Raw genomic sequence first — 15,869 nt, forward strand, 5'->3', positions numbered from 1 at the left:
ATTTTAAATTGTTGTTTCAGGTGATATTTTGTTTTGTTTTTAGGAACCATTACAAGCAACGATTCCTAGCAAACTACCAAAGTAAACTCGAAGCTGTTGTTGAACAGTTTGCAGTACAGGCATGGTTTTGGCCACTTTTGAAAAGTTATAAACTGCATGTTTTTCCCCAAGCTGTCAGAGCACTCGCCTAAATCGTTTAATGCAAAAAATAAGCATGAATATGAGCTGTAACTCTGCCTATTAGCTGGAAAACACACTGGGTCCACAAGGTATTACATGGTCCAAGTTCAAATTAGACACTATTGCTGAAAATGAACATTCAACACTTGTTTTCAAGGAAATATTCTGCTGTTGTGTGACCTCAAAATACCCCTGCTTGTTTCTTATTTCCTACTTTACACTAAGTTCGAGCATATACAATTGTCTAAAATAATTGCTTAAGTAGAGAAACAGCCTATGAAATGCATAAACTTGCATGATTCCCAAGTACAAACACTATTTATTTTTGTTGTGTATTGTTTTGCAGAAGTTAGCATGCTAACCAAGCTGGTCCAGTCTGCAAACTGCACCGCTAACAGGGCGAACTGGCCAAGGGCAGCTACATTTAGCAGCAGTTAGCACTTATTTATTTCAGTGTGAATTCAACAGATGGACAGTTTGTACATACTGCACCTTTAACGCACATGCCTGTTTTAATTACTGTTGAAGCAGTTAATAAACTGGTACAGCAGTGAAGCATTAATCTCATTTTCACATGAATGATTTCAGGCACAAAGCCGCTCGCTCGCCCGTTACTGCTCATCGCTCGCACTTCATCGGCCTAAACATAACAAAAGACTGGCCGCCCTGCACAAGCGAGGATGTTTACAGACCTTTTGTGCCGAACCGCTGCAGTAAATGAAATTTTAATGGGGCAGGTTTGCAGCATGGGCTCTCTCCTCTCCTGGGTTTTTCATCAGGAGAATTGATTTTGATGTGTAAAATGCAAACGAGCCTTATCACACAGCTCTGTCAGCTGGGGCGGAAGAGAGAGATTGATAGAAAACGCCTCACAGGTAACATCACACGGTTTATTAACAATGCTGATGAATGAAATTCTAACACTATAATTACTTTTTTATTGAATTGCATTGTGTGATATGTTTGATTGTGCGGTTTCGGCATCCTGATGGCCGACTGCATGTTTGCGCCCAGTCGAAGCAAAAGCAAAGGATGTAACACTTATTTCTGACAGTACAGGCAGTTTTAAAAGGATGTAAGTCTTTCCTTCCCCGTTTGTCAGTAAGCCTTTTGTCTCTGACTTACTGCAGTTGTGCTGTGACAATGTGACTTCAATATGTCACATGAAAAACACTCACTAGAGAGAAGACTCCTTCAGTTTCTCAGTCTGTTTGTTCTTCAGAGGAAATTACATTCAGCACCAGAAACCTATAACTAGGCTCTCCGACTTCCTGACTGCACAGACGGGCCCGAGTCTGTTCGAGACACCGTTTTTTTTAAATAGCTCCCTTAAATCACAAATTAGCGTAGGCTTTTCCATGTCATTGATTTTTCTTTTTTTTTTTTGTTTTTACCCCCACTAATTACCGCTCAGGAAAGACACCCAAGACACGGTGCACTGCAGCACTGCAATTTACAGGCAATCACTTCAGAGGCTTTTGGTTTGTTTGGCCCTGTGATCCACACTGGGGGACGTCTTGTCTTGCATAATTAGGACTGCATTTATGGATTAAGTTCCTTAAAAGAAAACCCTGACAAAATACCTGCAGGTCGTGTTAGTTTCTGAATAAGACATGCACAATATATGCACATGCACTGTTTGCAAAGGAGGAGTGATTTATCGCTTCATCGTGCTCCCTCGACACAGTGATACCATGTCTTAATAGTCTCCCATACTGCCATGATATAAAAGATAATTGACCTGCCCTGAAGCATCTTCCCTGCTGTGACCTTCAAGCTCTGTGGTTAACCTGACACTGATGTTAAGCGTTGTTCACAGGGCAGATAGCATCAAGTGGTTTGGAGTCAGGATGGAGACAGCACGCGGAGAGAAACTGGATTATTCTGTTTTAATTCTTCATCAGGTTCAGAAGGTTTGAAGGTTGTCTCTCAGGCCGAGCCTTGAGGGACAACTTCTCCGTGACGAGGTTGAAAAGGTTTGTCCACAACTCAATCGCTAAATGCCAACCCCAGTTGCAAAACTAAAGATGTCTATAAGTACAGATAAGTTAAAAGGTCACATCAATAACACTGTGCTCTTACTAATCAGCTTGTAGAAACGTGAAATACTTCCTCAAAAACATTATTATGATTGTATATTCATTATTTTACAGTTATCGACGGAAGGCGGAGCAACACGAGGGAGAACATTGGTTCAGCTTTGCATGTTGGAGTTAACTAACTTGTAAGTCACCTGTGACTCCACCACCATCCCCTCCACCCCCTCGATGTAAAAGTCAATGTGGTCACAAGCCTATGACACGTACTGAAACCGGGCTGTGTTTAAAATGTCTGTCAAGTTTTTATTATAACGATCTAAGTTTGTCCAAATTGCTCCATTCAAGTTTTCATCAAAGCGGGCATGTTGCTCTTTGGATCGATCGGCCCTGAGCCCGCCTCTCTGCGAGGACACTCACACCGTCGTCAGGATCAGCAGCAGGTTGGGAATAAATCTGTGTATTCCTTCCTCTCCTCTGACTTCACGTTTGAGTAGATTGGTGCTGGCACCTGTTTACTTTGAAAAGGTCTGCTGGAGACGGGTATTAGCCGTTCAGCCATTAATCAGATTTTACTCAGCTCGAGGAGTTTTGGACGCGAGGCACAGGCATGTTTGATGTAAAAACCTGTACATGCTCCTCAGGTGGAGTCGGTCTGACAGACGGAGCACAAAAACAATATCTCACCTCTTGTTTTCATTCCTTCAGAGATACATGAGATGACAGCACAGCATTAAAATACCACAAAGTCTATGATAAGATAACGACAAGGTGGCACCACAGCTATGAACATGGATACACCCTTTTAAAAACTGATTAAAAAGTGTTCCACCCATGCATGTTAATGTTTGACCTCCTTACTGGAGCCAGTTAATGTGATGTCCCATTGTGTTTGTCAGCAGGTAATGGAACTTGCTGATCTAACCCCTTACTGGAACCAGTTAATGTGTCGTCCAGGTATCTTTTCCGCAAGTTATGAAACGAGCTTCCCCAAATATTTGACACACGACTGAAAAGATGCACAGGCGACAGTAAACCTCCAACAAAGAGCTCCTTTTTTACTACTCGTCCCCTCGGGCTTGACGAGGAGACGACGGTTTGCCGTCGGATGGACAAATACTTCATGCGCCGCGACGTCTGCTGACTGAATGTTCTTTGCTTCGTCTTCGCATCTCTGCAGCCTACCTTTCCCTGTCAGGATGTGTCACAATTAGTTCATGCTATCGTGCAGAATGGAAGTCACAGTCTGAGTCATACTACTGAAACATGAATGTTTCACAGGCGATGTGTCACTGTTTTTCCTCATGCATAGTTTTCATTCGCAGCAGGAGCGGCTTCCTGATCGATGATTCCCGCCCTAAATACAGACAGAATAACTCATTAAGGAGAACACGTCTGGGTTTTTTTTTAATGAGCAGAGAGTTGAGTTAAAAAACTTTTCTAACACAGTCTCCACACAAATGGGCCAAACTGCTTCGTTAAACTCCAAACATGAAAAATTAAACCCACCCGGTTATAACTCACAAAAATGATAAAGCAGCGTTATCTGTTCAGAAGTTGTCGGAGGGAGGTAATGATGCGCTACATCGTGGCCAATGACATTAAAGTTTGCTGTTCTGCAAAGAGCGTCCTTTAGAATATAAATGACTGAGTGCAGAGCCTGGCTGCACTAACACACCAGCACATATTAACATTATTAGAAAAGCAGAATATTATCTCAAAGCGCCTGTGGTGCTGCTGATTCTCCCGCCGTGTCCTCCTTCAATTAGTTCCTCCTCAAAATGAGGCAGCTAAGTCGTGTGTCAGTTTGACCTGGTGTCATCCTGTGATACTGTTCATAATGGTGATAGTAATAATCTTTTTTTTTTACATAGCACCTTTAAAAACAGAGCAAAAAAGCAGGAAACTCGGGAAGACAATAAATACAGAGAAAAACACTCAACAGTCGAGCCGAACACGAGGAAGTCTAGTTGAATATAAAATATGAATACACAAAATGTTATTACAAGTATAGATGGAATAAAAGGAATAAAACAGGCACAATCACAGAAAAGCAAAGGGAAGGAGAAGAAAGAAAAGGGAAGTTTAAATGAATAAAACAATAAAGGACGATTAAATGATGATGTCACATCCAAGGATTTGAGAACAGATAATAATAATAAAAAAAAAAGATTAGGAGCAGTTAAATGAATAAGGGACAACAAATAGATAATAACAAGAAAATAAAAGCAGGAAAGGACAGGAAGAAGAAAGAAAAAAGACACCCTGAGGTAGGAATTAAAAACAGATAAGTCGTCTGAGAGCTGTTAAAGGAATAGAAGATGACTAAACTCCACACAGTGAGAATACGAGAGATGTACACGGCCTAGAAGAGCAAGTAGGTCTGGGTGACTATGACCTGACACCAGAGACAACCACAGACAAAGTGACGAGGGCAGACGCTACAGCTGTCCTGTAATTTCTAAGACTGCCTCCGTTGTAAAACTGGAGACTTGGAGCTCGTCCCCACTCGATAATTTCCCAAGACGTGCTGCTGCACCTGCCTCGACACATTCATCAGCGTCACGCAGAGAGATCGTATCGGTTCTTCCCCTCAACTCTGAGCGAGTGGGAAACGCTTCCTCTTTGAAGGCGCTAAAGCTCTTTATCTAACTATCTTCCCAATTTTGTCCCGTCAACAAGTTTTGACAGTTTGACGTCAACGCAAAACACGATCAAACGAAGCGCCGAGCTGAGGCTGTCAGCGTCCTCTCAAGTTTTCCTCCTTTTTTACTGTCTAGTCATGAAGGAATATTCGGATATTTACATAAAAGGTCTCTTCGTCCATCCTGTTTTCATGCACCAGTCCATTCATCCACACTTGTGTCCCTCAGTGTTGCTCTAAAGTGTCTTTCTTCTAGTTCCTATAGTGGACTATTTGAGATTCACTGTGTTTTGCACCAGGAGGCTGTTGTTCACATGCATTGCCCAAAGAGTAAAATATGAATGTGCTCTCTGAAAAATCTGATTTTAAGAGGCGTGATGTGTGTCACCACAAACAGTTTGGAAGCCAGTCTAAAATTCAGCATACAAAGGTGTGAGGTGGAAAGCATTTGCATATTTTGAGTGAGGGGGAAAGTAATAGGTGTACTTTTAAGGACTTTCTTTTGGGGACTTCCAATGTTATGTACTATCTATTAATAGTTAGTTACATAATTGAGTGAACAAGGAGATAAACTTTGTCCTCAGTAGGTCAGGCAGAGCTGGTGTTGTCAATTTGTGTTGTCATTAAAGCACCTTTACAACTCTGAGTGAATGATTTCCACTCGACCTGAATATGATCCTGTGCTCCTCCTTTGACTCCTCAGGATGTGGTTCACTTTTATTTGCCAGCTCACCTCTTGTCTGGAGAAATCCAACCTCAAGGCTGCAATGGCTTCAGGGAAAGAAAGCGGTTTTGGACTTGACAACCTCGCATTTGATGTAAGTATGATGACTTATTCACGCAGAAAAAAACCTTTAGTTGTTCTTTCAGCATCACCTGTAAACGCTCAGAGGGAAAATGCTTTTGGTTTCTGAGGATTTTGCAACACTGAGTTTTGATTTATCCTGCGACACTGTGGGCAAGGGTTCACACGAGTGGGAGTCCTTTTAGGTTGAAAGTTTTTTGAAAGTTGTGCGACTGCTGCTGAAATGATCTCTGTGCTCTGACAGCCCTCGTACAGGGGAGAGCCCACACAGCAACAGATCTCACTTCGTTTGGATTAGATCCATAAATCTGTATCTTTTCCAGTATAGTTGCTTTATAACTTTCAACATTTTGCAGCCAGTATGTACATGAACACAACGACAGAACTATTGTTAAGACTTTACCACGATGTCTATCTGTCGTCCATAATGTCTGAAGGCCCCAAATTTCCAGTTAAAAACAGTGGTGGAAGCTGAGGATATTAAACTAAGGATATTAATCTCTAGTGATGTGGTTGCAGATGGCAACTAACTAAACACACCTTGTCTCAGCTTCTACGTGTCTTTAGTTCGTCCACTCCTGGCTACTGTAGAAACATAGCAGAGCAACATTGTGGAAATATAAAGTTCTATATATATATATATATATAAAGGAGGAATGAATGAAATTAGCTCTGTTGCAGCTGCCTATGATTCCAAATGGTTTTGAATAATTCAGCGTGGTGTACATTAACCAGATGTATAAACATGAGAACAAGTTATGCATTGGTACGTCTTCAGGTGAGCTTAACTTAACTATTTATGTTTATTATACGCTGCTGCAGATGGATGACCAGGTCAATGATCCACCCAAAAGCAAGGAGGGAAAGACGTGTGGCAGCAGCTGCACGGAAGAGGAAGACAGAAATAAACCCACCTATTGTGTGACTGACGTTCCCCCTTGGTACCTTTGTATTTTTCTGGCCATTCAGGTGGGTGTAATCCCTCTTTGTGCTGTGAGCTGATTTTAGCATTTAGTGTAATTTAAAGTCTGTGATCTCTTTGAATGAGTTGGGAATTTCCTGGTTTCTGACACTGTGTAACCCCGGTGTAATTGGGGCAATAAAGCTTCTATGTAAAAACGTTTATTATCTAATCATCGTAGAGAAGACTACATAATTTTTGCTGGATAGTGCAGCCTTTCTAAACGTGTTTCGTGTTTGCGGTGGTGCGTTCAGAACCACCTATTCCTCATTCTCCTCACTGCTCCTCTGCTGTGCAGCATTACCTGACGGCGTTCGGTGGGATCCTCTCCATCCCTCTCATCCTCTCGGAGGGGCTGTGTCTGCAGCACGACAGCCTGGTCCAGAGTCGCCTCATTAATACCATTTTCTTCGTCTCTGGCCTGTGCACCCTGCTGCAGGTCATCTTCGGCGTCAGGTGAGGAAAAATATGCCGCTGATGTATTCCATCGCTCACTCATCCTGTAAGAGATTCACTGGCAAGATAGCTGGGAAAAACTCTGTTCACACAAGTTAGACACTAACTGACACCTTTAAAAAGTTGGAAAGTGGTGCACTCGCTGCTACTTTTACTTTCTTCCTCCTGAATTACTTAACTCAATAGAAACTTTGAAGGATATTTATATTAACAATGAATCAAATGACTCCATTTAGGCCTAATTTGCAAAAGTTTGCTCACAGCTCCATGTAGCTTTTTAGCGTCTTTGAGCTGATTGTTTCTGTTTTACACCACATTTAAGTTACGTTTTAGTCTCCCTGCTTTCATACAGCTCAGGTAAACTTAGCTGGTGAGCAAATTCAATGAGATCGGTGTTGGTGGAGAACAAAAACAGAGCTAAAGGTTGAAGATGTGATCTGATCTTTGTCTGGTTGTTTAGTGCTGATTACCAAATGTTAGCAAGCTTAAACTGAATTATTGAGGTGTTTTCTGATCTTATACATTAGAAAACATGTGGCATTCTTTTTCCTCTTTGTCTTGGACTCATATCTCAGTAACTGTGTGTCTGACAGAGAACTGTTTTCACTCCTCGCACACCTGTAGGCTTCCCATCCTACAGGGGGGCACATTTGCTCTGCTGACCCCTGCCATGGCCATGTTGTCCATGCCAGAGTGGAAGTGCCCAGCGTGGACCCAGAACGCCAGTCTGGTCAACACGTCCTCGCCTCTCTTCATAGAAGTGTGGCAGAGCCGCATGCAAACGGTGAGCCAAACGCAAAAACGCTTTGCATTCACCGTTTTTCAAAAGAAGCGAGCCAACAAAGACGTGAAACACACACTTCTGTTGAGCTCATGATTAATTCACTGAGGTTTTTCGAGGAAGAAACCAATCATATTGTTGTAATCAGACAAAGAAAAGGCGGTGACGTTGATGTTGATTGTATCGCCTATTGTGTTCCCGTCCACAGCTGCAGGGCTCGATCATGGTGGCCTCTCTTCTTCAGGTCCTCGTCGGTTTCTCTGGTCTCATTGGCTTCCTCATGCGCTTCATTGGCCCCCTCACCATTGCCCCCACGGTCTCTCTCATAGGCCTGTCGCTGTACGATTCAGCCGGAACCAAAGTTGGCAGCCACTGGGGCATCTCTGCTATGTACGTAACTGCTCGCCGCCAATAATGGTTCATAGTGCCAAGCTGGAACGGTGAACCAGAGGAGGCAACAGTCTGACATTACATTCAAAACTAAATTCTGCCTGGTAATGTCGGAGCCGGTAGCCAAATCTCTTTGCAAAATTAGATTTGTGTGATCATCACTGGCCTGTTTCAAATCTCTAAAATCACTCTCTAATTATGTCTCATCATACTAATTACAGTTCTTCTGACACACACAGGACCACGGCGCTGATCATCCTGTTCTCCCAGTACCTCCGTCTCATACCAGTCCCTGTTCCTGCATATAGCAAAGCCAAGAAACTTCACACTTCAAAGTTCTACATCTTCCAGATAATGCCTGTGTGTTTTACACTGTAATACTCTCAACTTTTTTATATTGTTTAAAGCATTTTTTGTTGTTTATCATGGTTAACTGGAAATACTGACACTGATACTAATATTAGATGTTGATTAGATCCTTCTGGGCATAGCGGTCTCATGGTTAGTCTGCTACCTCCTCACCATCTATGATGTCCTACCATCCGATCCAGCCCATTACGGCTACCTGGCCCGCACTGACGTGAAGGGAAATGTGGTGAACGAGGCCTCCTGGTTCACGTTACCGTATCCTGGTAAATTCAGAAAGCGTACTATCAACATACCTCTGCTTTTATCTTAAAAGGTGTAATATACATTATTGGACACCAGACAAATTCATACTCAAAACAAACAGTTAGCTGGTTAGCTCAGTTAGCCATGCAGTAAGCGATTCAGACTGGGAGCGGGATAAGAGAAGTGTTTATGGTTACACCACTGGCGGGAGTTTCTGGATGGGGGTGGGCTACGGCTAGCTGGTTAGCATGCTAACTAATAGATATCTCTGTATCCCAGTCATAATCATAATATCAAAACTGCTATTTCTTCACATTCTGTCTTATTTTTACATATTGCCTCTTTAATACATAAGTCATATTATTAGTGCTTACAGGGGGATAAGAGAAAGCAAGATGTATACTGGGTGTATAGAAGGAACAAATATTGACAATATTGTTGAAAATACCAGGGTGTTTTTATGGGCCATTCAATAATCATAGTTTTGGCTCCTCTTTCAGGTCAGTGGGGCATGCCAACGGTGAGCCTGGCAGGCGTTTTTGGCATTATGGCTGGAATAATATGCTCCATGGCAGAGTCCGTGGGCGACTACCATGCGTGCGCCAAGCTGTCAGGGGCCCCTCCTCCCCCGAAGCACGCCATCAACAGGGGCATTGGCGTTGAAGGGGTCGGCTCTTTGCTGGCAGGAGCCTTTGGCACGGGCAATGGCACCACCTCGTTTAGTGAGAACGTGGCTGCCCTGGGTATCACCAAGGTAAAATTCATTCATACTGCTTGATTTCATAACTAGGCAGTTTTCAAGAGGCTGTTTCCAGCAAATATGTGCTGGCAAATCTGCTGTCGCACGCTACCTGCACAGACTGCAAATTATTTTTCAAACTGCCCGTTTGTGTGACAGGTTGGTAGCCGAACGGTGATTCTTCTGAGTGGAGTTTTCATGATTCTGATGGGGATGTTGGGTAAAATCGGAGCCATCTTCACAACCATCCCCACCCCTGTGCTTGGAGGGATGTTCCTGATCATGTTTGGAGTCATAACTGCAGCAGGCATTTCCAATCTGCAGGTAAACAGCAGCACGAAATCTGGTTTGATATTCTTTCCAAATGCTTTGCTACTATTTAGAGTTCAATGTGTCTTTATTTTTCAGTCCACAGATATGAATTCCTCCAGGAATATATTTGTTTTTGGTTTTTCCATGTTTACTGCGCTTGTCATTCCGAACTGGATCTTGAAAAATCCTGATTTCTTCAAAACAGGTACAACCTGCCAGGAAATGTCATTATTTCTTAACATCTTTCACCTCGACTGCTACGAGCTGACATGAGACTATTAAGTTCTCCTTGTGAAAAAAAGAAGCTGAACTTTCTGACTTGTATCTTGGTGAGAGCAGCAAGTGATGCACATCAGTCTGAAGGTGTTTTGACATTCTCTCTCCTTTCTTGCAACTCAGGTGTGAAAGAGGTCGACCAAGTGGTGCACATATTGTTGACCACCCATATGTTTGTGGGAGGGTTTCTTGGCTTCTTCCTTGATAACACAATACCTGGTAAGCTAAAGTGGACAGGTGTAATTTCATCAAATTGCAATTGCAGTGCACATGGCCTCTTTACAACGGTTCTGGGCATGTAATTTGCTTTTTGCGTTTTGTTTCTCTCCTATTATTGAATCATTATGTTCATCACAGATTTCTACTTTGTGCACATAAGCTGTTTATGTTATTTAAGTGATTTTGTATGGCTCTCTTCTGTCTTAGGGACTAAACGTGAGCGTGGCCTCTTAGCTTGGGACAAAGTGCATCTTGAGGACTCTAGCACCACCCTGGAAACTGAGGAGATATATGACTTGCCCTTGGGCATTACCTCTTGCCTCTCTTCTCAGTCTTGGGTTCGTTACGTACCTTTCTGCCCCTGGAAGGGCAACAGAACTCAGTACAGCTCTGAGGACAATAAGCCTCAGAGCAAGTGGAATGATGATCTTCCTGATGGGACAGGAGTCACTGAGGACATACACCTGTAAGGTCTGAAACAGAGGTGGTGTGATAACATTCTCTGACTTCATGACATCATACTACGTCACCATGTCACATATTTGCATTATTCATGCCTTGCAGCTTGTTTGGCACTTCAGGATTAATTTAGTGAAGCTGCTCTGTTGTAGTTAGCGGTGCTGGCTCAGGCGTGTGTGAGCTGACCAGTCAGAGGAGACTGGGTATTTGAGAGGAAGCCTTAAAGGGACAGCAGCTCAAACAGAACATGTCGTACAGACGGGGAATAACATGCTGCAGCACTGGACAGAATAAGAAAACTGATGTGCTTTTTGAGAATTTAAGCATGTAAACCTATTCTGTTAGTAAGCCATAATAAAAATGTGAACCTGAAAATTAGGATAATATATCTCCTTTAATTGTTTAAGTCATTTTTCAAGCAAAAAAGTCAAACATTTTCTCATTGCAGCTTCTTAAATGTCAAGATTTGCTGTTATTTTTGTCATATATGATAGTAAGTGAAAATTCTTCTGGATTTGGAATGTTTGATGGAATATGAAGTAGTCACTTTGGGCTCCAATAATTTATGATTAGCATTTTCAAAATTTTCTTTCATATTGTATTCTTTCGTATTGTATTGTATCACATTGCATCACATCATATCGCATCGTATCGTATCACATTGTTTCGTATCGCATATTCGTCTTTTGCACTTGTTGAGTTGCCGTGCTGCTGAAATGCAAATTGGAGATGTTCCTCGTGAATTCATTAATGTTTTATCCCTCCTAATTAAAATGATAGTTTATCTATGTTTACCGTCCTACATGCAGCATGGCTGCCAGCAGTGAGTTTAATTTTGATGTTTAAAACATGTTTTCAATATTTGAGCCCGACTTCACACAGAGAGAAATAATGATATCTGACGCTGTAGCTCTCACTGCTGCCTACACCAATTAAAACAGAAATACAAAACGATCTGAGTGTTAAGCTGTTTGCATGTTCCACCACTACTCAGAACTCTTCCAATAACTCACGGACAGAATAACTAGAATAATGTGCTCTCTGTTCTCCCCTTTCTAAGGAAATTTAATTTAGCCTGTGGATACATTTATTATCATGCAGCCCTATCTTCACACTGCAGCTGCTTAAAAAAACCCTCAGCAGCAACCCTCTAGCTGTTATTGTGTTCCCCCCCTGCAAAAACAAACAGAGATAACACATCTACCTCAATCTCTCTCTTCCATGCCTTCATCTCTTTCTCTCTGTATTCATTTCCTCTGTCTAACCAGCTCTGACAGCCAGGTGGGATATGGTGAAATGCTTTGATCTGTAGAGCCAGAGGTTTTCCCCAGGGCCCATTTAGACCACCGGTCAACGGTTGGCTGCCGGCTCTAATGTGATTTCAGGATGGTATAATAGCACAAGTGTAATTTGCACTTTAAGAAAATCCCTCCCCCCCTTTTTTTTCTCTCTCTTTGGATATCTTATTTTTACCTCACTGAGATCACATTACAGAATATTATAATTTGTGTGTTGGTGTTCCGGGAAGGCTTTTTGCGCATTCACAATAAGGTTTTATGTAACGTCGTGTCCGCAATCTGCATTTCAATTGGAAATGATCACGATAACTCAGCAGTTCTCTGCTCATCAGGGAAGGCAAGTCTTGAATTTATCAGCACCATATCCTTTTTTTCTTTTTCTTTTTGTCTGCCTGAGACCTCAACCTTGAGGATTTACTTTTCATTCTCTCTTTTTGAATTTGACATCATATTATCTCGTCCTCCCAGCGTTCAGGCAGCTGATGAGATCTCTTGTGCCGAGTTCATCTTTTTGGCTTATGTATTATCGCTAACGGAGGTGGGGGAGCAGGTAAAAGTGACGAACAGAAAACATGAGAGACAGAAAGGGAGACAGAGCGATTGTGTATTCATGACCAGTAGGTGGGGGTCACATGCAGGCAGATGCGGGAGACACTGCAGGAGCTCTACACACTCCTGCTGATTCATTAAAAACTATGCTGTAGTTTTGACCTCAAATCCCTTAAGGCAATTGATGCCAAGAAATATGTGTGAATACACCAGTAAGGTACTTGACAGCTTTACGTCACATTTTTGCACACACCATTGCCATTCTGTACAAGAGTCATATCAAAATCCTGTAAGAAACTTGGGTTTTATGCACTTACACAACCAAAATGTGACAATAACAATGGAGGATTATCATAATACGAGTCAGGCTAAGCCTTGGGCTTTTTAAGTGGGCCATAATATGAAGTTCTGTTCATTTCCCGAGCTCAGTGGAGGATATATCGGATACATCAGTGCTCGGAAATACTCGATGAATCAGCACACTGAGGTGAAAATGGCTCTCACAGTCGAGCACGATCTGAGGGAGAATATTGTGACTGGTGCTTCCCAGGTTGAGGTGAGTCTGACTCATAAACCCCCCGCCTGAGAGAAGGAAGCTCTCACACTGACTTTACATTAATCCTCACGCTTGAACCAACCATGATATTACTGTTTAACAGGATGTGTGGAAATACTATGAGGAGGGTTTTCTGGTAAGTCTCTGATAACATAATCACTTTATTCTAAATCTGAAACTATATTGTAGAATCTGCATGCCGTATCGGAAAAAACTCTCCTAAAGTTATTATTACTAAATTTCTCATGCTCTAATTTTACTATGCACCTTCTTGTGATGCTACTTTATTAAAAAAAAGACCTATTGTGTAGATTTCTACTTTAAGATGATCTTTTAATTGCACTATACATTTGTGGACACACCTTGTCATGTTCACTACAACTTTCCACTGGCATGAGGGTGAGGAGATCAGGACTAAATTTTCATTTTTGGCTGAATCTGTCCTTTAACTGGACTCGTGTTTGTCTCCAGTATTTAACTGTTCTCATTTTCTTTACATTGATAATGGGATTCTACAGTATATAGCGGAAATGCACTAAGTGTAAGTATACAGACGATTCTAAATGCAGAAGACGCTATAGATTTATTGATCGAATGTTTTCTAGTAACAACCCACACACAAAGTTAAGTGTCACGTTCTTCGCCTACTGCGTCTTCGACTCCAACTGTTCTTTCCCTAAGCAGTGTTGTGTCACTGAGAGATGACTGTTGCAGACTTCCAGCCTCTACAGATGAATAGCACATGTATGATATTTAGTATTTTTTTCATCACTGGCAAATAATTTAATATGATTATGATTTATTAAAGCAGCATTACTTTATTGGTATATATTCTGGTATATTTGTGCCACTGCATGATAAACCTACTGCAGCGACAGTGACGTGAAAACAGATAAATTCACATGTAGATAAATTGGCAGGTAGTGACTAGTGAAAGTGATCTGTGATGAGAGCACTGCTGGGTGCTGAGAACCAGTCTGAAATATTCATTATGCTGCAGTCTCTCTTCACCCATCATGATTTCTGTTTCCTTTTTATCGAGCCCTCACATTCCTCTCTCTCCCTCCCCGTCTTGCCATCTCAGACCACTTTTAAGTATTGATCCGCAGATAGGACTCCAGAGTAATCGGGGCCCATAAACTACACTCTGGCAGCAAAATACTTTCCCAGACTTTTCATGCTTGAAATAACCAGAGCAGAGATTTTCAGCCTCTTCCCGGGTCAGTCGGATGATTTCCTCTCATCCTGAGGCTTGCCGCTGCCTCATCACAGTGGGATCCCACCGGTGTTCATTAACAAAGCCAGACAAGAAGTGGAGACAGCGTACTTTAAGGGATTGCTCATCCCAAAATGAAAAATGCATCCTTCTCATTAATACTTTGCAATGTTGGCCTTCTCAAAAACAAGAGGGACTCATTAATCCCTGCTCAATAACAGGCCTCGGTGCAGCATTTACACTGCTTTGTCTCCACATGTGTGTTTGCATGTCAGAAATGAGGGATTGCACTGTGAGGAAGTCCTGATTGATTTAGTTTAATTTACAATGCAATGTTTCTTTCAACGGTGTGGTGTATTATCTTCATTTGGACACTGGAGGGTGCTACAGGCTTAACTTTAGTTTTCAGTCTGTGTTCAAAGAACCCGGGAGTGGTTGAGAGTCACAGATCAAAATCTTTTGTTTACAAGAAAATGGTCCATAAGAATCAGGTCCACTCATTTCCTGAGCTCAGCGGCAGATATATCTGCCCCTGAGAGATACTGAATGAATCAGCACACTGAGGTGGAACAGGCTCTTATGAACTGATATCACTCTGGGCAGGGATGTTGTGACTATTGCTTCCCAGCTCGAGGTGAATCTGACTCATAAACCCCACCTGACAAAGGAAACTCACACGCTTATTTCACATTAATCCAGAAACTTGAACTGTTCTTGATATTATTTTTATTCGACTTGAGCTGTGGTGATATTAAGGTAAGGTATTCCTCTTATAACACAGTCACTGATTCTGATCTGTGTGCTTTCTAGAACTATATTTTCTTTTGTATTTGCTTTACAACATTGATTGTAGCTACCGAAAATAAAAAGAGCCATTCTGTAAATGAGCAGCACCATTTACAGATGGTGATATGATATGATTTTATCTACAGTAACATAACAGGGTCAACAAGAACTTCACAGCATCAACATTCGGTGTGAATGTCCTCCTATTAAAGCGGTGTTGCTAATCTGTCAGTTCTACAAATCCATTAATGTGTACGACTCTTTTATCAGAGGCTCAGGTTATTCAGTCTGTCTCAGTGTAAACGACAGCACTGTCATGAGTACAGAAAACAGTATCACTTCACAACCAGGAACAAGGAAACGCTGAGGGGTGAGTGAGGAATGAATCAGGAACCACTTCATGAGCAGCTGTGATTAGAGAACTACATCGCAGATACTGATGGGAGAAACATTAATGAATAATTAGGTAATGATTAAATCATGTTGATCTACCTGCTGTCCACTTTCTTCAAGAGTTGCTCATAATCAACTATGAACTAGTGGCAACTCATTACTAATTACTTAATCATTAGTTACTCTTCGTGAACCACAAGT

General features: G+C 41.9%; 1 protein-coding gene across 1 annotated transcript; it reads left to right on the forward strand.

The window, feature by feature from the left end:
• The first annotated feature begins 5,544 nt into the window (after nucleotides 1-5,544).
• On the forward strand, nucleotides 5,545-11,824 carry LOC119011978 (solute carrier family 23 member 1-like). Its single transcript, XM_037085412.1, has 12 exons — nucleotides 5,545-5,678; nucleotides 6,488-6,634; nucleotides 6,925-7,082; nucleotides 7,707-7,866; nucleotides 8,072-8,253; nucleotides 8,493-8,613; nucleotides 8,729-8,885; nucleotides 9,366-9,619; nucleotides 9,764-9,928; nucleotides 10,013-10,121; nucleotides 10,316-10,411; nucleotides 10,619-11,824. Exons 1-12 carry the CDS (start codon nucleotides 5,565-5,567, stop codon nucleotides 10,879-10,881), a joined length of 1,926 nt encoding a protein of 641 aa, XP_036941307.1. The 5' UTR covers nucleotides 5,545-5,564; the 3' UTR covers nucleotides 10,882-11,824.
• Nucleotides 11,825-15,869: the final 4,045 nt, after the last annotated feature.

Source organism: Acanthopagrus latus, chromosome 22, assembly GCF_904848185.1.
Source record: "Acanthopagrus latus isolate v.2019 chromosome 22, fAcaLat1.1, whole genome shotgun sequence".
Classification (NCBI taxonomy): Eukaryota; Metazoa; Chordata; class Actinopteri; order Spariformes; family Sparidae; genus Acanthopagrus; species Acanthopagrus latus.